This window comes from Gavia stellata, chromosome 6, assembly GCF_030936135.1.
Source record: "Gavia stellata isolate bGavSte3 chromosome 6, bGavSte3.hap2, whole genome shotgun sequence".
In the NCBI taxonomy this organism is placed as follows: Eukaryota; Metazoa; Chordata; class Aves; order Gaviiformes; family Gaviidae; genus Gavia; species Gavia stellata.
Genome location: NC_082599.1, coordinates 58,068,384 through 58,096,132, shown reverse-complemented (window position 1 = coordinate 58,096,132; position 27,749 = coordinate 58,068,384). Strand labels below are relative to the sequence as shown.

Sequence of the window (27,749 nt, the reverse complement as noted above, 5' to 3'; positions counted from 1 at the left end):
GGCAGCCAGCAGCTGCCCAGTCTGGAAAGCGGGGACCAAGACAGCATTGCCCACAAGGTCCAAGGAGCTGACTCCTTCTCCGCAACCGCCCTCTCCCCACAAACACTTGGAAGGCAGAAGCAGCTTTTTTCAGATGAGTAGGTACATGCCATCCTCCGTGTTCACGGAGCTGCAGAAAACCAGCTCTTCTTCACAAGCCGGTTATTTGTTCCCAGTCTGAATGTGTTACTTCCCTAGTAACTAAGGCTCTCAAAACCACTAACCTTAACAGCCCCTTCCTACAGCGTAAGGTAAGAATCTCTCATTTACAGCTTTACCCACACATAGAGCGGAACAGAAATAGCTTCAGGCGTGTGGGACTGGCTGATAGTCCTGCAGTTAAACGTTACAGAAAATTCTTCCTATTATAGGGCAAATCTAAGATGCCTTGTTCATAACTTAAACTGTTAAACTTTCACAACTTTATACAAATTCTTAATGATGTTAGAAAACACTGTACAAAACCACCTTAAGGCACAAAAAGTTAAACAGAAATGCAGCCCACTTGAAGTCTCAAAGCAGCCAATTCAAGAGAAACTGGCTTTGTAATAAGTACATAGTTCATTTATACATGTTAAGCTTCATTGTCAAACCTTAAAAACAGTAAAGATAGGACAGAATGTATGCTGCTCAGCATCTGCTCTTTTTCTTTAGTACTAACTCCCATCTGAGACATGATCTGTGGTTACAAATAGGAATTGAAAGAGCTTGTAAGTCCCTCAAATGATTTGACTAACCATGAGCTATTATACATTTAGGCACGCAGATATGGCAACATAAATTTGTTTTGTAAGGGTGGGATGTGAGCATGCTTCAACCTCAGCGCTTTGCTCAACTACTAATGGGCAGCCCGAGCTACCCGACACAATCTTCCACAGGGGAAGAAGCCTGATGGAACGGTTTAATTTAGGTGCCATTTTTCTGCTGTGGCTTCAAGTAAAGGCAACCAGACCACTGGCAATGAAGCCTCATGGAACAGTGCTCATTGCCCCACTTGGCGTCACCTCCTTTTCCTTCAGTTCTCTTCCTTACCAGCACTTTTTCTCCCACCCTTACAGCAATGCTCATCAGATCACCCCAGTACTGCTTGTGTTCTCAGAAAAGCCATTTACCTTTTGTGTGAAAGAGGAACTGTAGTATTAGCACAGAGCACTGAACTCCACTAAAAAGAGTTAGAATGTTCTTCGTACATTTGAAAGTCTGTAGCAACATGGAAAAAAGGAGAAAACTAGCTTAAGAGGTTCTATTCATTGTTTTATAGCAAGAAAACTTTTGTCAGGGTTTATTATAAAGGAACAGCATAAGGAAACCAAATAAATAGTTGAATAGTTAACAGTATGCAATATAATAGTACTAAACTTCAATTACATAAAAATTAAACTTTGGAACAGCATCAATAGGAAAGATTTCTTAGAAAACTAGGACTCAGTCCAAGATCCTCAGACTTGTACATTGCAAAAACCAGTCAATTTTGATGCCTGGTCGGTCCCAGCTTTGTCCTGAGGGACCATGTCCACCGAGAACTGTGACCCATCCACACAGCTCCCTAATCCCTCTCTACCCCATCTTACACATGCTGGTTTTCCAAACATCTAAGGGAGAGTGATTGGGAAGCACGAGGTACGAGTTGTGCTTCTTTGTTTCAGAGGAAGCGGTATCATCTTCCTCATCTGACAGCTCTATTGAACAAGGTTATGCAATTTAGCCTAAGGATGCTTCTTTCTTCCTTAAAGCAGTGGTTAGAGGAACAGAAAGAAGGCAGCAATGACCTCATGCTCCCAGTAAAACCCCAGCTGGGTTCTGGGGGAGGTGGAATCGAGGGCTGATTTATCATTAGCTGGACAAACTGTCTGATCAACATGGTGAAGTCAGTGGAGAGAACTTCAATAACTTCAGCAGAGCTACATCAGACCCTCTGTCATTCTTTTTTCCACTCACCAACACTGTGCAGTCACACTGAGCTGGATTTATTAGCACATCTCACCCAGCGCAGGAAGGGAAAGGAATAATCTCTGCTGGCTCTCCAGAGTGACGGACTGAAGCAAATTCATCACCCTCTGGAGCAGGATTTTACTGTGCTCCCAAATAAAGAAGTATCACCACTGTGATCTGGAATTGTCCCCCGATACAGATTTCTTTACCTGTGGGACACGTGCATCTCTTCCCAGAGAAGCACAGCTCACTGTTTGGCTGTACACCAGATGAGCCTGGGTCTTTGACTTGACGTAAACAAAGAAATATATACACAGGATAACTTTGAAATCTGTATGTCAAACCTGATGAAATTCTCCTCTCATACAATTTTTAGATCAGTAGATAGTTCCACTGAAGTCAGGAGCACTAAAAGGTGTTTAGGAAAACCCAGCATTATGTATTTGCATTAAATGCCAAAACATATGCTAAAATACTCCTCTTGACATCTGTCACTGAAACACTTCCAACATCAACTTCTCCAGAACACTGGAACAATTAACAAAAACTGCTATCGAGCAACAAAAAACCAGAAATAAAAACTACAAACAAAAATAAGCTTTTTATCTTTGTTAAATTCCTGTCAGCCACTTGAAATCTTGTTTATCTGTTCCATGAAAATAAAAACTTGGCACATTTTCCTTGGATGCCATTTATCAACATTTTCTTTTATCTAGAACATTTTATTGCATATCAGAAATTCACTTGGCTAGGATATTTTTGTTTAGTAGAAAACACTGCCTTCCAGTTACAGCTATGAAGCTCCACACAGTTCAGTAAATGAATTCTCCCGGTATTTCTTGCAGCAACGGTTCCTCAAATTTAAATCGTTTCGAAATGGCTTTCTGCTCAGTTACTTTTTCTTTTTCTGACTGCCTACATTGTCCCAGTGTATATGAAGCCACTACAATTAGTTCTTCTGTCACTATTGATTCGTCCTCTTCAGTCTTCTCAGCATCTACTGATTTTTCAGAGGCAGAATCTGCATCTTTCTGGGTGATGTCACTGCTCTCCCCTCCTGTACTCTTATTCCAGGCCCTGCAAGCAGGATTATCGCTTTGCTCTAACCATGGGTGTTGAAGACATTCTTCAGCAGTTGCCCGGTCCCTGCAGAGGGAGGAAAGTGTTAAAACAAACGTCCAAACGAATTTGAAATCCAGTACCTTGCAGAAGAGATCCATACAAATTATTCCAAGGACGTGACTGTATTGAAGACAGACTGATAGAACTTAAAAAAAGCGCTAATAGCAGCCACCTTTTACCAAAAGAGACCAACAACAGCCCAAGGAGATGAACTGCTAACACGTGAAATAAAGGCATTCGTAGGTCCTTAAATATCACAGTTTACATTCCCACGTTGCCAACCAACTTTCAAAGTTTATACAGATTGTTTATATAGGACAATTATCCAATCTTGCATTCTTCAAGTATTCCCATAGACAAGCAGTAGGCAATTCCAATCGTTGACATGCCCCATGAAGAACTGGTGAAGTTCAACAGAAAACACCTCTTTGACCGAGACCTGGAATTTCCAGTTTGCTGCCCATTGAGAATAGCATACTAATGAACCAGAAAAGAGTAAGGTACTCTACCAACTCATCAAGAATAAAAGGCTCAAAGCACAGTTCATCTAAAAGACGTCGGCAAGGTACGTGTAACGAAAGTCAGTCTACTGTACCACATGCCACAATTCACACAGTTTTCTGCAATGAATTTCAGTTTTGATTACTAACACTCAGACACATTCAGCATATGCAAACTTGGAGGGAAATGGAGAACTTCTCTTTTCATATACATGAAAAGTAATAGCCCAATGAAATATGAATAATCCAAGTTCCCTTATACTTTAAAAATGAAAATGCCAGCATTTGCTACATTTAAAACGAATCCAGTCAGACATATTAGCATATACAACTGTGTATTTTACTTACTCAGGTTTCTTAACCAGCAGAGTTTTGATGAAATCCACGGCAGACTCTGATATGAGGTCAAAGTCTTCTCCAGAGTAACTTATGTTCATTTGAGAAATATTTAAGAATGTTTCTTGTTTATCATCCCCTAAGAAAGGTGATATCCCTGTTAGCATAACATAGGCCAGTACTCCAATGCTCCTAGATTAAAAGTAAAAAAACAGGAAAGCAGGTTTTTAGTTGTGGTGGTTTTTTTTTTTTGTTAAAAACCCTTCTCAGTAAAGTAAGTTATGATGACCATTAATTTGTTTAACTTACCACATGTCAGTTGCAGTACTGATTGGGTCATAACTCAGAATTTCAGGAGCTATTCAGGGAAAAAAAAACAAGTTCTATTTTTCTGTCATACGCAGACATTACATTGTAGTTATATAGTGCAATAACAGGCATGTGGTAAAATTTAATATAAGCCATTTGAAGCACGACAGTCTTTTGAAATAGAGATATTTCTATTCAAGTCAGTTAAGTGATTACTATCATTCATTGGTTTTAAGTAAAACCAATTGTTTTCCTTTTATTGTCCTCTTCAGAAGCCAGGCCAGTCTCCTTCCCAATTAAGGAAGCTATATAGAAATTTCTTACGGAAAAATGAGAACTGTCCAACATTCCATATTCCAGCACTGAAACCCATACCCATAGAGATATACCATACAACTTAAAGATATTTTCAAGTATATTTTGAAGGCCTGGGATTATTTGCTTTTAAAAAAGTGAAATGGATACAAATCTCCACAAGGTAAAATATTATGTTCAGAGACTGGATACGTAATTCTGAACTTTTAATCCAAGTAATACTTGTTATCACTGCTGGTAAGACTCATCCACAGCGCGTACTCGTCTTCAACCCGAGCACACAATTATCACTCATTAGATTGGCCAGGCTTGCCAGTTCTAGCTTTTACAGCAGTAGCACATCCAAGTAATAACCTGATCTTTCGACACAGTAACTACACAGCCAGCCTGGCACCCACCAAATCGAGGCAGTTTCTCTTTTGAATCCCCAACAGCCTGGACAGTCCCCTCCGCAGGGCTACACCACTCATTAGCGACAACTTACCTACGTATTCTGGAGTTCCCATAATTTCTCTTAGTTCCTCACTGCTCTTCATTATTCTGGAAAGCCCAAAATCTACTATCTTAATGTCTCCCAGAGGAGACTTACTGGTTAGTAGAATATTTTGGGGCTGAAAAACAAAAGGAGACTTGCAGGATCACCCAAATCCAACATCTATGACACCATATTGCATAATTATTTTAGATCATGAGTAGCAATAATGCATTCCATAATGAGTACGATACCCAGGATCATTTATTTATTTGTGGTTCCCCCCACAAGGTGAACCTGAAGAGACACATAGGCTAAAAGGAATGGCAGGATTTTCTGTCTATAACTGAGAATCAAACATCTACGTTTATTAGCTTAGAACACATACAAAAGACATGCCAGTAGCTGTCACGGCATATAAATATCTCCACATTTGTACCTTTAGTCCTTCGTATGACCTTTTTGACTCCCCTTGCCCCCTTCCTTCCAACAGATGGTATAAAATACCTCCTGTTGAAGGGTGTCCAAAACCACCCAATCGTTTTAAAAGACCTGAACACACAAAACTATTTTGACTACACCTGTTTAAAGAAAGCCTGTTGCAACCAACCTCAATCTTGTTCAAAGTACAAACGATTGTATGACAGAATACTAACTGAAGAACAGTTTAAAAAAATACAGCAGCCTGAAAAACAGGTTTAAGAGCATCACCTTTGGATAAACTTGTTTGCTCTGACGTCACTAGATCTTGGCTGTCATCCTTCAAAGCAACTTTGTAGTCACTAAGAAGTTCCTTACCATCTACTTTGAATGCTAACTCAGTTTTAAAAAAAAAATCTGAAAATGAACTTTAGACAACAGGTCTCAGATTTTTTTTGTAACTGAAGCATATCCTTGCAAGAAAAGAAAAAAGAAAGGCATGACCCTCCCTGCCCCAGGCCAATGATCACATTGGGTTCTAACACTAACTTCTCCAAATGGTAACACTGACAGTTGGCACTACATTCATGCCTCTGGTGAGCACAAGTTCCATGAAAGTGAAGAAACCTCAATTTATTGAGAAGCTGGATTGTCTTGCATCAGGGGTGGTTGAAAAAGGAGGAAGGCAAAAGAGTAAGAACATGAAGCAACCACAGACTGATAATCCAACTGGATTAACACCAACATGTACGCTTTTTCCCCAATCACTGAGCCAGTGTCCTCATCCCCTAGTCAATCACGAAGGCGTGCTTTCACATGAACAGCCTTGCTTTTGAACACAGAAATAAAACTGTGCAAGAACATTTTAAAAACCTTGGGCTGGTTCTCCTCACTGCAAGACCTAAATATAGTCAAGTTCTTTAATTCCTGCAAAGTAAAACCACGGTATTTCAAATTAACTCCATGATGCTGTCAATCTATTTTCTGTTTGTAAATCTATGTATTAAGAACAGCTTATTTTTGTTGCTTACAAACTGGGATCTGGTGGCCATACAAAGGCTTTTGGAGCTGCGCATTACCATATGCTTTATAGTTCACATTTGTTATTCTGTATTTGTATTAGAAAAGCAAACATTCAAAAATGCTGACCACGCCTCCCTAATTAGCCTCTCAGATGTCCTTCCCAGTGGGAAATGTAGTTACGTTCTGAAGAGGCAAATAGAAAGCATGAGAAAAGCATTTGTTCTCTATATTTAAACGCGGAAAAGTTTTAATGGAAACGTTTCCTGAAACCCTTAAGCCCTGTATTACAATATTTTAGTAGATAATGTAGTTGCCAGAAGTCTTTATTGTCTTTTTTTAAAAAGCAATCTTACTACTCAAAACACACCTATGCAGAACAAACCTGTCTACAGCACAAATTGAGCCATATACCTAAATCAATTCATAATGAAATTTGTTTTCTTCTTTTAAGGAATCATTATGGGGTTCAAGAGAAGTGACAGTCTAAACGCAAGCATGAAACCTTAAAGAAGCCATAGCTTTGAACTTACCATGGTTTTCAGCTCGACACAATTACTCTAAAGCTTTAAGAAAAGGAAGATAATTTTCCCACATATGTCAAGCTGTTTCTCTTTTGTTTTTCCACTGCTACAATACATCCAGGTTTGCCTAATGCTGATGAGCCCACAAAGGCAAGAGAGATGCAGGCCAGAGGCTCTCCTGGCAGCCATTCTAAAAAGGACCTTTCACTCTTACCATCAAGCAGTCATGAAATGGCTAACGAAATCTGTCAAATGGCAACATTTAAAAACTTCCCCCTCCACTCCAGTAAGGCTTAAAGGTTCCAACTGAGATCCTCTTACGCTGTGCACTGAACAAAAAGATAGGAAGAAAATTCCTGCCTAAATGGACAATCGGAATGGATACACTTTACTACAAGACTGGTATATGCACAGCAACCACATGAAGTGGCCACTAAGTCTAGCCCAATGTCACATTAGCATGGCCAGAAACAGGAACCTTTGGAAAGATTACAAAAACAAGAAAAAGGTGTATGTTTCCAGGCATACTGTCAGCAACCAGAAACTTGGGCTTTGGGAATTTGAGATGTTGGTTATACCTGTATCATCACATTAGATTAGTAACAGTGAAAAGCATCATTTGTCAATACAAATATTAACCAGTCTTAAAATTTTTCACTTAAATTGGACTAAACTACTGTCACATAAAAAGAGCACAGCTTTTCTGACACATTGAACTTTAGTGCCAAAGTAAGCCAATATATACAAAGAGCTGTTCTCATCTAGAAACTTATTCTGCAAATCACACAAATAGTTTGTAATAAGTGTACTTAGTGAAATGGGATACCCTTCAACGCTACATTGCCAGCAGGTTTTGGAATCTTGTAAACTGACTATATAATGGCAAAATTCATATATTGCAAATTTGCCATTATTCTAGAAGTTTCTACAAATCTTTGGCTCTAATATTTCTTGTATCTAGTTGGTTTCAAGAAGAGTATGACTAAGGATGCATAATAAAGGTCATGTTTTTAAACTAATCAATGCCTCACCTTAACCTGCAACAGTAATTAAGTTAGGTATCTAATTTTATGATACTGTAAAGAAAAGAAAAATCAGATCCCTAGAAGACAAGACAAGAATTATTCAAGGAATAATGGGCAGAAACAGGAAAAAGAGACTAGCTGGGATACCCCAGCTACACTGCGTGTAAAGATACTAAAGCAGGCTGATCAGTCTGCCCTAAAAAAAGCTAAAGGAATCCCATGTCTTTAAGGACTTGAAATGTAACAGCAGAATTTGCTTGGGGGTTGGGTTGCTTTGGTCCATATGTACAAGTGGAAAAAATGCAACAGTCACTAAAAGAGTACACATATTAGGCAGGCATCACACTTCATTCCCCAGCATAAGCAATGCAAGTCTCAAACTAAGAAATAAGGCTATAATCAAAATAGGTTCTGTAGAACCTGGATACTCTATACCTGCCTATTAATAAACAGCTTTGCCCTAATTGCTACAAAGGTTTGAACTCCAGATTAAACTGTTCTTTAGCCTTGAAAAATTGGTATTTTGATTTTTAACTCTTTTCTTAGTTTCCTGTGTGTTCCTTTAGACAAGGAATACTACGCTTCTATTAATACTACACTTCTGTGTAACAAACATTCCACCTTAATCCACATGGAAAACTCAGCTGAGAAAATTAATCTGTGATGTTCTTTTAACAGGCCACTTCTTTTGTAATTGCATTAGTTTGCTTTCTGAATATTGGTGTAAAATGACACCCGAAACAATATCAAACAATGATTTTGCTAGTTGTCCTCACTGTACACAACCTCTTGGAAAACAATAGAGAAGAAGGAAGGGAAAGTTGTCTGTCGGATAACCAGAGCAATATGTACTGTAGTGTAGAGTGCTGCTTGGAGCAGTCATTCTCCCAGACCCCAGGGCTAGGGAAGGCTCTTTACCTAGCTCGACTCCACATTCTCAACTCCTTTAAGCTTTTACCAAACACCAATTCAAGATCAAGTCAAACAGTGAAAACACAAAGGAGTCTTCCCTTACTCTGCAGCTTTTATGCAGCATTAAGAAGAGATGAAAGACTCCTGACTACAATCTATGCACACCCTACAAATTAAATAGCATCAACACAATGCTGTCGAGTGATACTTAAGTTGCACTCAGTAGCATTGTATTCACTCTTTCTCCAAGTCAAAACTGGATTACATGATTGGGTTTTGCTATTAAAAACAAGACATTTTTCAACCGTCTTTCAGGAGAACCATGCTTTTGGAGAGAAATTATCAGGTGGCAACCCTGCTAAGCCACATCAAAATACGCCATTTTTTCTGCGGTGTTTAGTCTCGTAGGAAAAATCTTGCATCTATTAAGGGGGCAGACAGAAGCTGAAGCAAGCTAGCTGTCAGTGTCATAGATCTGGTTGGTTAGATTCATAATACAAAACTACAACAAGCTGACAATCAGATACTGACAACCATTTTGACTTAAATTCTTCTGGGCATACAGCCTGACTTTTTTGGAGACGCAGCACAGGAATATTGGATGGACCTTTGCAAAGGTATTTGTACCAGACAAATGAAAGGGAAACCTTTAAAGACCCAAATGTGAAACTAATAGCACAAGGGAAACATTTAGCAAGTATTTGTAAGCTTTTTGATACTGGCAAACACCTTGCTTACCAGCAGTACACTTTGCACAAGTCTTCCAAATATCGCCCCACAGAACTAAGTATTTAGTAAATTCCGTAGTGCTGTAAGCACTAGGTAAAGCAGCACTAGCCATACTACACAACAGAAGATGGTTTGAGGCCAGTGGGTTAATGAACATGCAGGCAAAACTAGCACCCAACTTCAATTTTTGAGTTCCTTGAAAAATGGGCCTTTTTTTAAGTCTTGGAAGGCATGTGGGTCATTCAATCTTCACAAGTCATGGTTTTTAATCCTACAGTTTCCATCATCCTTATTTGCCTATATTCTGAAGACTTCCCTAAACCTTATTTTGCAGAAGACCAATAATCTCATGTATCATGAAATTAATCACACTGCAATTAGAACTCCTATTAAGATCCACTTTTCAAAAACACATTGCACACTGCAGTAACGCATAAACATATTAAACTCAAACACTAGACAATTTGTTCTGCTAATTAAGTTTTATAAGCCAGCAAAGCAATGCTGGATCTTTCATCGAGAACTGGAGATGTTCAATTCTATAACCTAAGTTTTCTGATCAGTTTGAAAGAGTTTTTAAGTAAGCTTTTTCTGAACTTTGAAAAAGCCGCCTGTCCACAAGCTGCAATCAACACCCCAGTCTACTTTTGCCACGAAGAAAAATAAAGCACAAATAAAGTCAAATAAAGCACAGTGCATTTCTGATTACAGATAACCAGCTGATAGTGCTCAGGAACACCACAGCTTTAACTACAAACATATATGAATATATACTGTCCACAAAAGACACATTTTAATTTTACACACTTTGCTTCAAGGAAATTCAATGGAAATATTTTGGCCAACCATAGTAGAGACACTGAGTATCTCATGTAAGTGTACTGGAACTTTAAGGAATTCTAACTGGTCATTTTTAGTCCATCTGAACATTTACTCTCACATCACTTGCTAAAAATTTTCCATTAATTGTTTTAGTACAATTACTAATATTCTATGTGTATGACTAAATCAATGGTCTGCAGAAAGTTTTAAAGGATTCCAGAGATAATTTGAATAAATTCCGCCTGGAAAACCAGGCAGGCGAGATCTGTGTGCAAATATTACTCATCATCTGCTTTAGCTGGTGAATAGTGCATGATGTGCTAGGTTATATATTAAGTACGTACAGCTTGATACTGGAATCTACGGGTAGCGTTGTAGTACAACTTGATACTGGAATCTACTGGTAGCGTTATACTACTGCCAAAATGGAATTAAGTATAAGTAAGGCTCTCAGGAACAGAAGAAACATATAACAGCTTACTACATACTTAGTAAATATGGAAATTAGACATGTAAAAAAGAATTCCAAGATTCTAATAAGATACTTTTTATACTGCCTTGCTTAGTAATAATAAAGTAGTCTAACCTCAAAATGAGATAAAATTGCACCGTCCATATGAGTGTATGAATGGAAGCTAAAAGAAAATTAACTGCAGCTTGCTGCCAATGGGAGATGATAGTTTTCTGGATCCCTGTTACAACTCCCTTCTTAACCATAAGCAATACTCTGGATTTCCTACGATGGCCACCATGCTTTTCTCTTGATTTGGGTCAAAACTATTTTTCAGTAAGAAAAATATATTTACTCCAGTAAATCATGAGAACTGGTATACCAATAGGGTGTTGGTCAACTGTTCGGCAGTAAATGACAAACATTTAAATTAAGTTTTACTGTAAATTAAAAAATACTCAAGCATTATAAATATATTTAACACACTAATATACTGTTTACCATTCCTGTATGAACACTTCATACTGAAACATTACACTTTATACTACCAGCATCTCTGCTGTCCTACTGCTTCATTAAAACTCAAGTCAAAACAAAACAAACCTTTTTTTCAATGGCCATATAATACCCAGTTTTATTGCACTTTAAAAATGAGTCAGGTCTTACCCAAAGCACTCATTCGAAATTTAAGGTACAACACAAATCCACTTTTGAATTCATTACATTTCACTTAATCAAACGAAGTTTACATTTGACATAAACATAGAAACTCCCCAAAAGGCTTGTAACCCTGGTGCCTACTGCATCCCAAAGGTTGAATTTTACTATTCGAGGAATAGATAAAAATTGTTAATTACAAATTAACATTAGTATGACATATGACCAGTAAGGAAGTCATCAGGTAAGAAATTAATGAGAAAAATAACAACAACAATCTTACCTTTAAGTCAAGGTGAACCACATTATTTCTATGCAAGAATGAAACTCCTTCCAAGATCTGCTTCATAAGTCGTTTAACATCTTTTTCTTTGAAGGCTTCCTCTCTTTCAGCCACACACTGGTCAAAGATTTCACCTCCAGCAGCGCTATGGAACAATACGAATTTTATTATTTCAAAGACTAAGTTATAGCTCCCATTTTGTTCTACTCGCACTATTTTATTTAGCATAAGCAAGATCAGCAGGTGGTAGCATCCAATAGTGGTATTTTCAGTTATTAAACATTTGGCAAGCTTTGACAGCCGAAGAAGACTTCTCTGCAGTATGGCACCTTTGGAGAGAAGCAAAGATCTTAGTCATTTAGGTTGGAGAATACGAATACTACAGAAATTTTGGGGACTATTTTGGCAACACTACTGACTATGCTTTAAGATGAATGCCACATTTGTTTAAGGGCGGTGCTTACATAAAAGCTGTGCCTTTTTCCTTTCCAATGAAACTACATGGAAATTTGGCCAAGGTAAGCCTTTGTAAACACAACGCAAACCAGCCCTACCCTCAATCCTCCTGTAAACACTTTGCACACACTCAAATGACTAAATGCAAAGTTTATAATTGAATTGTCTGTGAAGTCTCTGGTGTACAGGTATGCATCAAGTTTCTAAATTACTTTCATCTAAAAATACTTCTGAAAATTTTAGCTCTCAGCTTGCTTATCTTTTGTTTATATATGTTCAAATAAATAACAAAGTAACAGAAAATATAAAAATAACTACAGATGAATTAATGTTTTTAAAGTACTCTGAAGCCACATGCAGTGCCATCTCTGTATAGCAGCAACTCTAGAGAACTAAAATTGTTTTATAACATAACCATGTAGAATCAAAAGTAAAATAAGCAGAGCAGAGACTCCATCTTAAAACAAGAATGAGCATAAGAACATTAGAATGAGTCCATTTTGCATATGGACTGTTGAATTACTGCTTAGCAGCATATAAATGAAATCAACACATACACACTTTGTTCTGCATTAAATTCTATAATCATCCCTTAGAAAAGAGCAAGCAAAGGCAGAATAGACAGCTATGCATCAATAAAGATTAACGCTTGTGCAAAGTCAGGTTTGGCATGTCACAGTTTGGGGTAACTGGAGAAGATACTGTCCGAGGCATTCACCATCTTTTGCTAAGAAATTATATTGCCTAGGCAATCCAGAAGACAGAGAGGCATATTCAACAAGGATGTAACAGCAAGTGAGAGTTCTACAAAAATGGTGCGTTTGGATTGTGTACCCCCAGAAAAAGAACACAGATATACTCAATTTTTTGTTTTGTCCAGACTAACTTTGCTGCTACAGTCCCAGTACCTTCAAATGTCTCATGGTTTATAAAAACTTTTTGCCTTCCCAGATATTCTCGTTACTGTTATTTAAAATTCTCCCTATGGATTGTCTTGCAAGCAAAAAGAATTTAGAAGAGGGTTACGGATTAACTTTTTCTAAAGAGTTTTGTATTTCTGTTCTATATGCTGGCATACTGCCACAGAAGTACAATTTCATTATCAAACTAAGATTTTCTTTCAAAAAAGAAAAGCCCATTAAATAATTATTTTTCTTCATCCTGTATCAAAGATGATAGAACTCAAGAATAAATGAGTTTTCATCAAAGGAGTATTAATACTTTAATACCTCTAAAAAAATTGCACGTGCCTGACGCTATCACATCTTTCTTCAGCGTATTTTTATTTAATTCAAGGAAAAAGTTAGTAATATTTCAGCTTTCAACAAGATTCAGGTATTAATCGCATTTTTAAAATTGACACTGGATAGCATATGCTAATATTTTAAAACAAATTCTTTCAAAAAGCAACATCAATTAGATCTTCAAGATAGGGACAAAAAACGTCTACTGTAATCAATAAATTAAACTTTCTACTTTAAGAATGCCATAACATGTTACTTGGAAGAATGATTTAATTCCTTGTAGCAGTAAATTATAATGCACATACAGCGATAAGATCTACTACTAAAATCACTAACGTGTTTTACAACAACCACCCTGGGATTTTGCTGGTGTAGCTGTGCCACTTAAAATAAGCAAAACAGTACTTCTGCTATTTAATTCTATGTGAAATAGGATTTTTACTCTAAAACTGCTGTTGTCAACCAGGAATCACACTTCATTTTTAATAGACCCAGCTGAAAAATCAGCAAAGGGGGGGGCCTTATAAAGCCCTGTTTGCTATATGTCTATTTGGCAGACATCTGTTACAATTAAGTCACACTAATAGACAAATTAACATTGAAGTAGGCACCAAGCTAAAATGTAAACTACCTAGAATTTTAATACTACACTTAAAGAACATCAAATTAAATGTGTTAAAAGTCAAGGCAATAAAAGCCAAAGCACAAAATGTCCCATCACTGAAATCAAGAGACAGCACTACCCTATGAGAGAGGAAAACGCTCGATCCAGAAAACTTTTAAAAAAGGTATTTAAGTACCTCCCAGCACTTCTGAAGATGCTTAGGTTCATCAGCATTTTTAAGAGTGAGACAAGCAAATACAGCCCTGACATACACACCCACTTCATGACTTACGAAACAGCCATTCTCAGCTACCATAGACAAATATACTTAGCTTTACAAAAAGGTTTCACATGGAAAAGTGGTTTCACATGCGATGCTTCGTTTTTCGATCAACTTTGCTATTTAGGATGCCGATAGAACAACTTCTTCCAGACAATTCATTCTGTACAAAAATTACCACATTCAAATAAGTAACTAGCAACCCTTTACATGAACATGGGGAAATTTGTTACTGCAAGACTGTTTTGTGTATTGTTGCTGAGGAGCAAGCTTAATTGATTCCCTTAAGCAAAACAGTCAGCTAGCTGTGAGCCAACCCAGTCACAAGTGGTTGGAAGTACAATGTCAAAACGAACTCCAAAATGATCCTCCCGCACATCTATGCCAAATTTTGCCAAGCTCCTTAACAATACTTTCAACTCTTCTCGTTTTGTATTCCCTAGCCAGAGTTCAGGGAAAAAAAAATATAATCAAAACACAGAAGGGATTAGAATACCTGCTAGGAAAGTATTACGGGCATGTCATTACTATGATTTCTGTATACATGCAGACCAGGAGTTCTCTGGTGTTTATAACGTTTACCCATTTTTCCTCTAAGAACACATCTTCCATTAAGCTGTAGCTTTTCTAATGGTCATGATGAAATAACAACTTTGCAAACCACTGGGCACCCCCACCCACCTCCACAGAAAATGTTCCTAGGGGATAAAAGCAAAGAATTGTCCTTAGGACAAGAAAGTCGTTAGGAAAACAAGCCCTCTTACTCTGAAAATAATGGATAAGGAAGTACTTAAAGAGCACACATTTTGAAATCCAGTGTTACTTAGAATGCATTATTTCTCTAGTACACACTCCCTAGGTGTACAAGAAAACATGAGACAGAAGAATTCTTTCCAAACTTAAAAGCTACGGTAACCAGAATTCTTTAGCTATTTTAATTCATTTATGAAAGTACTGCTGTGCTATTAACTTCTCTATAGTTTCAAGTGAAATCCAACTGCTCTTCATCAGTGAAACACATACTAACATTTTATTACTGCTTATCAGCGTAAACGACCTAAAAGGCAGTTGGAAGTCTGAAGCATTAATCTTGGTTACAATTATGTTGACCTTAGATTCAATGGAGACTGTTTATCTTCCTTCAAACATATCTTAACAATGCACTGTACGGAATTCAGCACCCTACTTCTTTCAAGTGCACTTACGATACACTACCACAGTCATTTAGCATATCATTAGACAAAGATTGAACAAAATCTATTTCAGTGCATCTGAAAAAATTAAACATTCCCCCAGTTTTAATGGATCAGACATTGAGATAGTCTTCCAAAAGACTAAGAAGTACAAATCCTCAGAGTACAGATGTGTAGATAACAAGTTCCTAGAATACACTTAATTTTAAATGCTGAGTGAGACCATAGACAGTCTGCAAGGGCCAAAAATTTACTTCCCGAATCTTATGCTCTGTCAAAAGCCTTTCTTGAAAGGGTTATCTTTGGACGATAAATGGAAACTCATCTGCTTTCTCTACAGAGAGCTGCATTACAAGAAGTGGTACAACCACCTTGGTGTCATCTATCAGCAAAGGTTCACGTTCACTGCTGCTGACAGTCATACCCCCCTTTCCTTGGTTAGGCATACCATTAGATAGTAAGCAAGCAAGTGAATTTACTGAAAATTTTTCCAGTGTAAGGCTACCATAACATACCAATGTCCCCAAAGACTGAAAAAACTGTAAACCTGTATCTGGTGAGAGGACATATGGGAAAAGAAGCATCTAAATGCATTAAGTTCTAGATACTGTTATTTTAAGTTCTTGGTTCTCAGACAAATGCATCTTTTTTTTTTACCCTAACTTTTCCAATCAGGCAGCCCAAGAACAGAAGTACAAACAAAAGGTAACTAACACAATTTGAGAAGTTTTCCCCTAAAACTTTTTGAAGAGCTCCACTCTTGATTTGAGACTGACACCTAGAACAACTTTGTTACTTGCTCTAATAGACACAATGCAAACATTGGAGTAGCACAGTTATTTCTGATTACAGTGGTTTTGCTTCAAGTTCTATCTGTTGAATCCCATGCCAAAGTAATTGTTTCCTCGCAGCAGACTCCTGCTTTAACCAGTCACACCTCCTGCTTTAACCAGTCACACCTCCAGTAAGTAGGACAATAAGTAATGACCAAGATAATGCAAGTAGTAACATCATCCAGGTCCAAATAACTATAGGTGAAAAAAGAACTTCATCCAGCATATCAAATAAATCCTAACGATGTCTTCAAGATGATAAAGACAACTTTTTCTTTTTTAAGGTAAGCATAACAAAAGTCTACTATATCTACACAAGACCCTGGCAGGTAATTACTCAGTTCAGCAGCTCTTCACAGAAAAATACCCAACAGCTTAGATTTTGAAGTTACACGTACAGGTTTCTTTAATATCCAACCCACTAACGACCCACTAATATCATCTATCCCTTCCACAGATCTATAACATATGGTGATGAATGCTTATAAAAAAGCCAGTTCTTAAGCACCACAGATGCTCTGTTGTTCACTCTTTCAAAAGAAATTGGAAGCAGCCAGGTAGGTTGCATACAAATATTAAGCAAATTTGATAACTTTTGGGCTCTCTTCCTTTTATATCTGATGTGTCAGGTTTCCCAGACTGTATCTCTACCTTTTTCAGTAAGAATCCATTTTTCTTTTTCATTCTTTCCGTTTTCGCTGCTATATAGAAACATAACTGACCCACAGATTAATTCCAAGCTTTACATACTACACCTTCAGACTTACCCCTTCAACTCCTACTTAAATCCTCTGTTTGAGGTCTTGTGCCGACAAAACAGAAGTCAGAAACTGTTGTCAGGGTGGATGCAGACAGCCGCCAATTCGCTGTCCTACAGCTAAAGCCAACACTATAACGCCTCATGGCTTCCCATTGCTCAGAACTTAATATTAACAGTTAGTGGCCAATTTTAGGTTTGTTTTCTGTCAAAAATTGATACTGCTTGAAAGACAACCCTCCATGTAACATTAGTATTTCTCTTCATGAAGGCAAAGCACTAGTTGTCCCCCCAACACTTATGATGGATTCAACATCAAGACAAGAAACTTCAAAACCCTAGCAGATAAAGTTAGTGGCCAACAATTAAGTATTTGTTTTTCTTCTTCCCAAGGTAAAGATCTGCCACACAGACCATCAAGCTTAATAGAAACTGAAATGCCCTAGAGAAGCTTGCAGTCTGGGTATGTTCTTTAATCCTCTGCATACAGAATGTCAGAAATCTACTAACATTCATACCTGTTTTGTTGCAACACGTCCCTGGAACATGCTGACATTAAAGAAGCATCCAGACATATTTGCTGAAGTCAGGGAAAGACTGTTTTTGTAATTTACAACTCTAACACACAGCTATTTATCTGAAACAAGGTACAACTGTTTGATGCATATAAAACTAATAATGTTGCTAATTACTGAACAACCTGGCGACTACTGAACAACATAAGTTAATACTTTGGATTAAGAATGTTTTGCAATTGTAAGAGAATTGAGTTCTAAAAGAAAACTAGCAATCTTGCATTAAAATTATCACAAAACCCATTGCTCATATCAAGCTTTAGATCCTATCTCTCATGTTATACCCCTACGGGATCCAGAAATTTAATCTGTATTCTAGTTAGATCTGTGCTGCTAGTGTTTAAAGCATGTATTTATGAGTCTTCAGTAACAGCAGCTAAAACTCTAGAAACTCTGCCACACCTTTGCATTATAACAGATACTTGAATACTTCATAAATCATGAATTCCATAAGGGCACAATGAAGTTGAAAAATGCATTCTAGAAGGAGGTTTGCCTTAGCAGACACGGTCTCATTCCATTTCACTAAAGGTGCAGTTTCTTTTGACTTCTAAACAAGATCAGATTGGGACACAAGATTTCTCACTGTTCATTTTTGTTATCAAGGAAGAACAGAACTGTACAAACTAGATTTATCTTAGCAGACAGGTTAAGTCACTTCTGAACTATCGAGCCTCACTGTTCCTCTCCTAATTATCTAAAATCCATAGAGCTTGAACAGCATCTTAACAGAGTTCAGTAGCAACAAACAATTGGCTGCCTCTTGAAACTTAGATGTCAAATACCTAAGCCACTGGAGTATTAGATGAACAGTCACAACAGCTGCAGAAACACCCATCTGGAGAAACTCAAGGGGGGAAAAAACCCCACACAGACAAATGTAGAGTCACAAGTTAATGTCATTTGAAAGAAACTATTCTAGGTCCGAACCCTTTTATTCTTCTTCCCCCAAAAGATAATAATTTAGAGAGCTTTTCATTTTAGATCATAGGGGGTTTTGATAAGTTTCTTTTTAACAATGACGTTGCTTTCAATACCTTTTTATAACTGGTAAAAAACCCAACAGATTTCACCCCATCTTTGTCACCGTCAATGAAATAAACGTCAGTTTTTGAACATATACTCGTTGCTTCTTTCCTCTTCCTCTTCTACAAGTAGGGAGTGTACACAGTTCATATTTCAAAGATTTTTAACTATATAAATTATAGTTCAGCTTTGAAAGACAGATACTTGGAAAAATCTACTGTAATCTGCAGTAGTTACAAGATTACACATAACTTCTTGTAATACTCATTTTCTTAGCAATTCTTTTTGAACTCAAGCAAGTGTAACAGGCAAGCAATACAATCTTTTCACATTATTCATATTGACACGCAGTATTTTTACATTATTAGTTTTAGGCAAATACTGCAGAAGGTTACCCAGGAATTATTACTAGTACTTACTATTCCAGGACTAAAATCATCTCTGTTGCAGTTTCATAGACTTCATGCAAGTTAATGACCCAAAGGTTGCATTGTGCCAGCTCAAGGACAGCAATTTCGTGGATTATTTCCATCCGACAGTCTTGGCCCTTTCTTCTTTTTCTCATGAATTTTGCTGCAAACTCTCTTTCAGTGTCTCTCTGGATACACTTCTTCACCACTGCAAATTTTCCCCTGAAACGTGAGAAGAATTTCAAGTTAATTTTAAGTCCCTTAGTGACAATGTTAGCATGGCCCTTGTAAATTAACGTTATGGGATACTTGAACTAAATCACTATTAATGAATACATTTAAAATATGTTCTAAATTTAGAAAGATGCCTTGTTGAGTGATAATCCATTCACTTAAGTAAGAACATCACAAGACAGAATGTAATTTAATCTCCACTAAAAAAGAAGGACTTAAAAAAACCTATCAATTCAAGGAACATGGATTTAAAAAAATACAGAATAAAGAAGCTGTGCTAGTTTGCAAGATTAAGGTATCCTCAAACCTTTCATTAAAAAAGCTGGCAGAAACCAAAGCATACAGACAATTTATGCTTTCTGTGACTCCGTTACAATAACCTAAGTAATTGCCCAGCTATTGTTTTCTAAAGTATCCCACCACATTCAAGGCAGCAGCAACCGGCACTCTTATTGAATAACTGCTCAAAATCCTGCTCCATTTGCCATGCAACATCCAGCCTCTGCTCTGCATTTTCAAAGATGGCACTTTGTATTTTCACCGTAGTATGTCTCAAATGATAACAGCCAGGGGTTTTTGATTGTTTAACAGTTCTCAAAATCCTGTATTCTTAGTCTCGCTGTATAAGTAAGGAACATGGATCGTTTTAAAAAAATTAAGCTTGGCCAACATAAAGCTTTCTAACATAATTTTTGTGACAATGATAATGTGAATACAAACACACACTAGGCAGAACGGAGCATAGTGCTTAACCCACGTCAATGAGCGTCATTTCTGACAAAACACACGACCGACAAGTTACACCAAGCCAGCAAGCTAGCTAAAAGCACACTGCAGCACTTCTGTCAGAAGACTTCCCCCACAGCATTTTGGGCTGAAGCATCTGCTCTAAACTTCCTTGCAATAGAGTCCCACGCCACCTGCCCCACTCTGTTCCATTCACACAGCACGGATTTTTAGACTGAAAAGGTCTATTAGTTATTATCTGTCATCTACTGCATTGATATCTATGCATTACATACACAATGATGCATTCTCATACTTTGAAGTATAGCAATCTTTTTTTTAGTTCTTACCATGCCGGTATAATGCTCATCAAAACTATCTTTTTACTTTATAAGTAAAATTTTTCTTTTAAAGCTGCAGGGATAGTTTGGAGATCTTTATTTTGGTTCTTAACTTATTGTAGGGTGGCTGAAACCAAGATAAGAGTCCTCATCTGGTTTGGAATATAGTTACCTGGGTTTTGCCCCTCCTACCTCCAAGCTGAAGTTCACAGAATTAACTAATTCAGCTAATGTCAAAGTTTTCACTCTCACAGCTCCTAACCTATTGGCAGACTTACATTTCCATGAAATGTAACTGCTAAAAGTTGTGGTCAGCTTGCTTTCAACAGGCATTTGTTTCAAAATTACCCAGTGTAAATGAATTAAGTCAAATAAGCTCCCACAAAGTGGGTATTTGCTAGGCAATCGCACTAAAATAATCTGACTTCTAACCGCTGATACAGCCGCAGTTATTCCTCTAGGAATAATATTTTGCATAAGCACACATTACCTACAGCACAACAGGTATTAAGACTAGATCAGAGCACAGCCCGATGGCTGTGAAGGTAGACAAACAGTAAGAAAATGCTTTCAATTTCTTGAATACGATCTTTTGGGGAGAAAGTTCTTGATTACTAATATAGACGTTAAGACAAATTTTGCTTTGCAAATGCATGAAAATAATATTACAGGATTTTGTAGCTCTTTGAAGGTGTGGTCAAAAGATCACTATAAAAAGTCTTAATCGCTATAGAGTACCACAGACCACCACAGGAGGAAGACACCTAAAGGCTAACAACCCGCTGGGTGCCTGGTACACAACTATCAAAAGCCATGTTGGAAGAAATAACGAATGTGTACAGTAGAGACAGCTCATCAGGAAACATAGGAATGTTTTAACAATGCTCCTAATCCCCAAAATATTGCAATAACAGTGTTTCTTTTAGGTAGATACCTAGGAAGCTTGTGATATTAGTGTTGCAGCTACAAGTATAAACATCCCTCCAGTATTGCAATCCCAACCAGAACTTATGGAGAACAACCTTCCTTATGTGGCCAGTGAAAAGGCTTTTAAGTTATTTCAAATGAAGACATGCATCTGTATGATTCATGTACAATAGACGTGCATCTGTATGATTCACGTACAATGTAAAGCTATGCATTTATCAAAAGTGTTAAAATCCTTGCTGAAGTTTTTAGCACCAAAACCAGAACAGGAAAAAAAACTAGCAACTATGCTGATAAGAAAAAACCCAACAGATGAAAATAAATTCAGAGACTAACAAATAAACCCTTTAATAGCAAGTTATTTTAATACCTGGTAGATACTACGCCTTTATACCAAAAGCCTAGACTCCTGGGTTCAGCCTTCTCTATTTTTCTTAAATAGTCTCTGAATGTAGTTTCCCTCCGGTTGAATGCTGCCTTAGCGCAGAGTCAAAAGCTTTTAATTCTAGCACCGGTGAAGGACCTAGAGAAAGCAGTTTAGAAAAGTTTGAAATCTCTGTAACACAGCTTTCAAGAGGGACAGCATTGTTTTGCATTACATACAAGATCTATCTGGACGCAAGTTAATTAGCCAAATGAGTACCAATGTTGACGATTCGTCGCACATTAGTCACCATGGAAATAAAACAATATTCAAGGGGCAGCAAAGAACAGCAAGAGCCACCGTGTGTGGCCACGCATGTCCTGTTCAGCTGAGCTGGCCAGAAGCCTGATAGGTGACGTAATTAAAAGGACAGGTTACACGGGAGTTCAGCCGGCTGACAAATACTAGTTTCTTAGTTGTTTAAGACCAAGATTCCTGCCCAGATTCCTTATGGTTATACCTATAATTAGAGCTATTATAACTAGAGTCTGTAGAACTCACCTTTTCTTAATACAATCCCAAAAAAGATCAGACCTGACAAACCTGATGTTTATAGCTAATAGAACTAATTACTGTGCAGCAATCTAGATTCATGTCTGAGACAATTTCAGAGCTAAGATCCAAAGATACCAGCCATTGAATAGTTAAGCCAAAAGAAATTTGTAAAGATTTTGATAGAGACAGAATAGTAGATAAGACAGATATAAACAAGCTTTTCCCATAAAGTACACATCACATACGCTTCACCTCTGCTTTTCTTAAAGTCCTGCTTTACAGAACTCCTTATAAAAAAAGCTATTAAACAGGGAAAACAGTATTAGATCAGAGCATTGCTAGTTTAGCTGTATGGAGAAGAGCTAGCAGAGAGAACACTGCATTGAAGGAAGAAAAATTTTGAAAGGAATTACTTGATGTGTATTTCCACGTTAAAAACTGACTACCAGTCATCCAAACGCAAACAAAAATGCTTTGAAGAGAGACACGAATCAGAAACTAGACGTAGTTCTCAGTCCTCACAAGAGTCTCATTCAAGAGTTATGATTTAAGATAAATCATATCTGATTACAAAAAAGCTCAATGTCATCTTTTCAGATCGCCAACAGAATTAGCATTGTTTCATCCAGCATACATTAGGGCTTAAAGCAAAAGCCTCAAATCACAAATCAAATGTCAAATCAGATAAACAAGAACATTTATGTCACACCAGTTAATTTGGGTTGTCATAGGCTCAGAAGAACAGAGAAATAACCTTAAAAAATAATTATTAAAGTGACCTATAAAACCCTGTCACTGTAACAAATGCAGGAATAACAGCAATTCCTCTGAAGATATTTACTTTTTAATAAAGTTCAGGAAACTTTTCCGAGATCCACAAAACTATATGCAATTTATTACATAACTCATTTTTTCTAAAGTGTGGGGTTTTTTCCCCCCCCTACAATTTTTGATTTCCAAACAGCAAGGTGTGGGGATTCCATTTCTGATGTTCATGAACAATTTACTCAAGTACATTTATTCTCAAATGGTGGAACCAACTACTTGCAACTCTTCATTTTCACCTCTTTTCCACTTTCACTTAGTTCCACAACTGTTTCAGCCTAGCTGTGCTACTGCAGAGAGCAGCTGAGGACAGAAGTGTGATAACATATACATTCTTACTGATGCACAAAATTGTACAAGTGCCATGTACCACTAAGATGCACGTTACTGAAAGCTACCTGAGAAATAGGCAAGTTCATGCTAGAGTTTGTGGAAAAAAGTATAAAATTCAAGACGTGGGTTATCTGCACATGAAACTACAGCTGGGTCACTAGTTGAAAACAAAAAATATTTCCTTATTCTGTTCAGTCTCCTCAGATGATTAAAATACTTGTTATTCTTAGCTCTGGGTGGAGAATGAGCTTGTCAACTTAAAAAACTGGGAATGAGGAGAACCAACTAAATTGCACTTGACATACATTTACACATATGTGCTGCATACATTTCGCTAGCAAGAGATGGCTTATTTTAGAGCAATCATTTAAGGTGACTGTTACCTTCCAGTGAGAAGAAAGCAAGGCCAGTCATTTATCCCTTCCTCCAACCCAGCTCTAGCATCAGGAGCATTATTTCCTGTATACAAACGATGATTTCCAATATGTACGTAGCTTGTTTTACATAAAAAAAGAAGAGAGTGCAATTCTCCATCAATGAGCTGAAGAATTAACTAATAGTCTAGTAATATATTGTGTGCAATTAGGAGGTCTTTTTGTTGAGGAAAAAGAGCAAAGCAGCTAAATACTATTATACTAGACTCTTTAAAGAAGTTCTAGGTAACACAAAATATATTGTTCCCCATTTTACGGTACAGTTATGGCTTAGGCATAAATGGTACGGGGAAGAAGAGTTAAGCAATTAGTGTCTTGTCTTCTGCAAAAGTTCTACAACTTCAAACTAACCTAACTCAAGCTAGCACCACCTGAAAACACTTAAGTCTGAGTGTGTTGATGAGAAGTGGCACCCTTAAAACATCCACCAGAGGCAAGTTTGATTTTAAACATCATGCAGTTAATGATTTCTGTGAGAACATTCCAATTTTGGGGCAGTAAAATTAAGGAGGCTGTGAAGACTAGCCCAGAACTTCGTTTACTAAAATATTTCATTAAAAAACCTGCCATTCCCATCATCTTAAGCAACTTAAAATAATTTCCTTTCCAGAGCAGCCATTATAACCAAGTTCTTGGTATTTTTCCTAAATTAACCCAGTTTTCCTAGCAGCTGTATTTCGATAAACTTGCAAATGCCTGTTCAGCTACTGAACGAGGCAGCAGCCTTTTGAAGCACATAAACTTTGCATTCTCAAAGCAGTTTTTTTCCCCACGAGCAGAACCAATGAAGCCTGATTTCCTATGGCTTTGCACCCAAGTCCCTCCGGTGACATTGTGACCGGGTTCCTCCCAGGCTCATCTACGATTTTCACCTCTAACGTGCCACCAGGGACCAGCAGCCCCAGCACCTCCCTTCCTTGCATTGCTAGAACTACACCACCTCAACCTTCTCCCATGTACACCCTCTTCCCACCTCCTCCACACATAGGTGACAAGGGAGCAGAGGACAGAGGCCCCAAGTGCCATGGCCAGTTCAGCATGCATGTGTTGACTGACTGGATCAGAGGGCAAGGAGCACACAGACCTGCTGAGTTCATGCAGCAGCCTCACTCTCAGCAACGGTGCTAAATCTGCTTTCTTTCCTCTCTCTGCTGTCAGTTTTGAACTCAATTTATACAAACGTCGTCATTCTCAAAACCTCTATCTAAAGTTCAGCTTTTGAATTGTTTCCATGATTCTGGGAAGTGGGATGGACAAATGCAGAGTATATAAATATTTTTCATTAGCAATTTCAGCTACCAAATTAGAATTAAAATAGACTATGTTGTGTGCACAAGGACTGCTTTTCATCGGAGGCAAAAACCTGTCACACCTGGGTGCTAATTTGTGTAAGTCCTTTGTAAGGATAAACTTTACCCATAAGAGTAGAGACCTACCACACTTTATGAACAGATAAAAGTGAAACAATTTCTGCTAAACATACATTATCAATAAAATGACAGAGACAGTTACAAGTGGCAGACTTTCTTTGTCACAATAAGTTAGCAAAAAATTGTTTTTAATGGGAGTACTTGAGCTGAAGTATCCACCTTTTTAATCAAAATTCAGTAAAAAAGTAAGCATTCAAAATTGAACAAAACACCAAGCACATACAGTCACATGTATTATTTCTATATTCTAAGAGAGAAGATAGTGAAACCATTTGTGAAGTTGAGGAGAGAAAAAGGTAGTCTGAACCAAAATATGTGCAACTGTTGCACAAAACCAAGACAAACACTTAGAACAGTCACTTAACTATTTGAACATAACTACAGGTACAAAAGCACAACCTTCATGCGAAGGTCATCTTTAAATGTAGTGCCGGTCAAAAATGGCTCCACGCAAAAAGCCATGCTGAGATCTAGTTATTTAAACTGCAAACTAAGACTTGCTGTAGGACTTCATTCTTGTTCATGGTGTAAAGCTAATTATTTCAGCCGTACTTTTGTGTGCCAGAAGGAAGCTTCGTCTAGTCTGTTTTCTGATTAGGCCAATGAGTATCACCCAGCTCTAAGAGAAGCTCTCACTCCATGGCAGAACTGCAAAATATTTTCAGAAAAGTCATCTGGATCTTCAAATAAAAAAGCCTGAGCAGCAGTGATACCAGGACATCCTGTGCTACACCGCTCCTACACCTTCTTGACTGTCACCTAGAGTTTAGGCTGTTTTGTAGCTTGCATTTAGTTAGCTTCAGTTTCCAGGCCCTAGACATTGTGGTCACTTCACGCTAAAAAGAAAAGCTTTCTCACTTTATGGGATGTTTCTCCCATCTGCTTCCCATGTGAATGTTTAAACAGGTACTACTCTAGTAGTACCTCAGAGTTACTAAGTGAGCATTAAGCTGGCACCTAAAAATTCGTTAAAGGTACTTAGAGCAGCTGCATTTGCTTTGAAAGTCCTCTTTCCTCTTCAGCTCCAAAGGGGCTGCTTTTGCTGCTGCATTAACTGCGCTACACAGCTAGCATAACTTGCAAAAGAACATATATTAGGAAGTGTGTCTTGCTGTGTATCTTGGGGTATTTCATCTAATCTTTTTTATCCGAATACTCTTTTGATAAAGCACGTGTGATTGCGAGTAAGAGTACTGTCATTCTTTTCATAAGTGACAATTTCAGACAAAAACATTGGTTTAGTGGTGCTGAAATTCCATACGTACCATTCCTGAGATGCAAAACCCTTTTAATGAGACTTTCTGCCTCAAACCTTGCTTGCTATCGGTCAGGTGTTGAAATGATACATTGATTAAACCTTACATGTGGAGCCACTTTCAAAAACAAGTTTTTTAACCAGCTTTCCAATTCTCTGAGAAGTTCCACCATCAGATTATTCTCAAGCACAGGCTACCACGAACCCGTCACCTCTAGACTTGGTTCTCCCCCGTGTCACCGCTTACAAAGCTCAAGAAAAAAACCAAACCGGGCAGGCTTCCATTCCAGTGGAAAGAGGAACAGTCTCTACTCCACACCGGCCCCCAGGGAGGAGCGGGGTGTCTTCCCAGCCAGCTTCCCGAGGCTGAGGACGACTTCTTGGCTGGAAGGAGGGACAGCCAAGCCGCGGCCAGCAGCTGGGGCACAGCCGCGCTGCCAGCTGCCTCCCAGCACCCCTTCCAGCCAAGCCAGGCGCTGCCCCGCCGCGCCACGGGCACCTCCTCGGCGCTGACCCGCGGCAGGGCGAGGCCGGCAGAGGAGGCCGCTAAAGGCGGCCCCGGCAGTGACCCCCCCGGCTCCCCCCCCCCATCTGGTTCTGCTCAAGCGGGGCAGCAGCGGAAGGGGCGGCAGGTGAAACCCCCCGGTGACTGCCGGCCGCTGGAGAGGAGGCGCGGAGCAGAGGGAAGGCACCGACCTCGCCCCCCAGCCCCTGGGGCTCCGCCGCGGGCACACGCTTTGCCCGCGGGGCTTCGGGCGAGCCGAGCCGGCGGGGCGGCCGGGGACATACACACACACACACGGGGCGCCTCCTGCCACCTCCGCCGGAGCACTCGCACCCCGGGGACGGGGCGGCAGCGCCGGCCGCCCCCCGCCCTTGCGCCTCCCGAAGCGCGCTCACCTGCCGAGCTCCCTGCCGGGGCTGAGGCTGTACCGCTCCTGGAAGGGCTCGGTGCGGATGGGCGTGCGGATCTCCGTCAGGAAGCCGCCTCGCCGCCGGCCTCGGCCGGGAGCGGGCTGAGGCGGCGGCGGCCGGTCGTCGCGGGAGCGGCTGGGTGGCGGCTTCTCCTCGGGGCTCAT

The 27,749-nt window shown here is 38.8% G+C and overlaps 1 protein-coding gene across 1 annotated transcript; it reads right to left on the bottom strand.

Moving 5' to 3' along the window:
• Nucleotides 1-1,205: 1,205 nt before the first annotated feature.
• STK17A (serine/threonine kinase 17a) lies at nucleotides 1,206-27,749 on the bottom strand. The gene is made up of 7 exons (XM_059818516.1): nucleotides 27,571-27,749; nucleotides 19,256-19,468; nucleotides 11,869-12,013; nucleotides 5,038-5,164; nucleotides 4,239-4,287; nucleotides 3,942-4,121; nucleotides 1,206-3,117 (listed from the first exon to the last, which is right to left on the bottom strand). Exons 1-7 carry the CDS (start codon nucleotides 27,747-27,749, stop codon nucleotides 2,784-2,786), a joined length of 1,227 nt encoding a protein of 408 aa, XP_059674499.1. The 3' UTR covers nucleotides 1,206-2,783.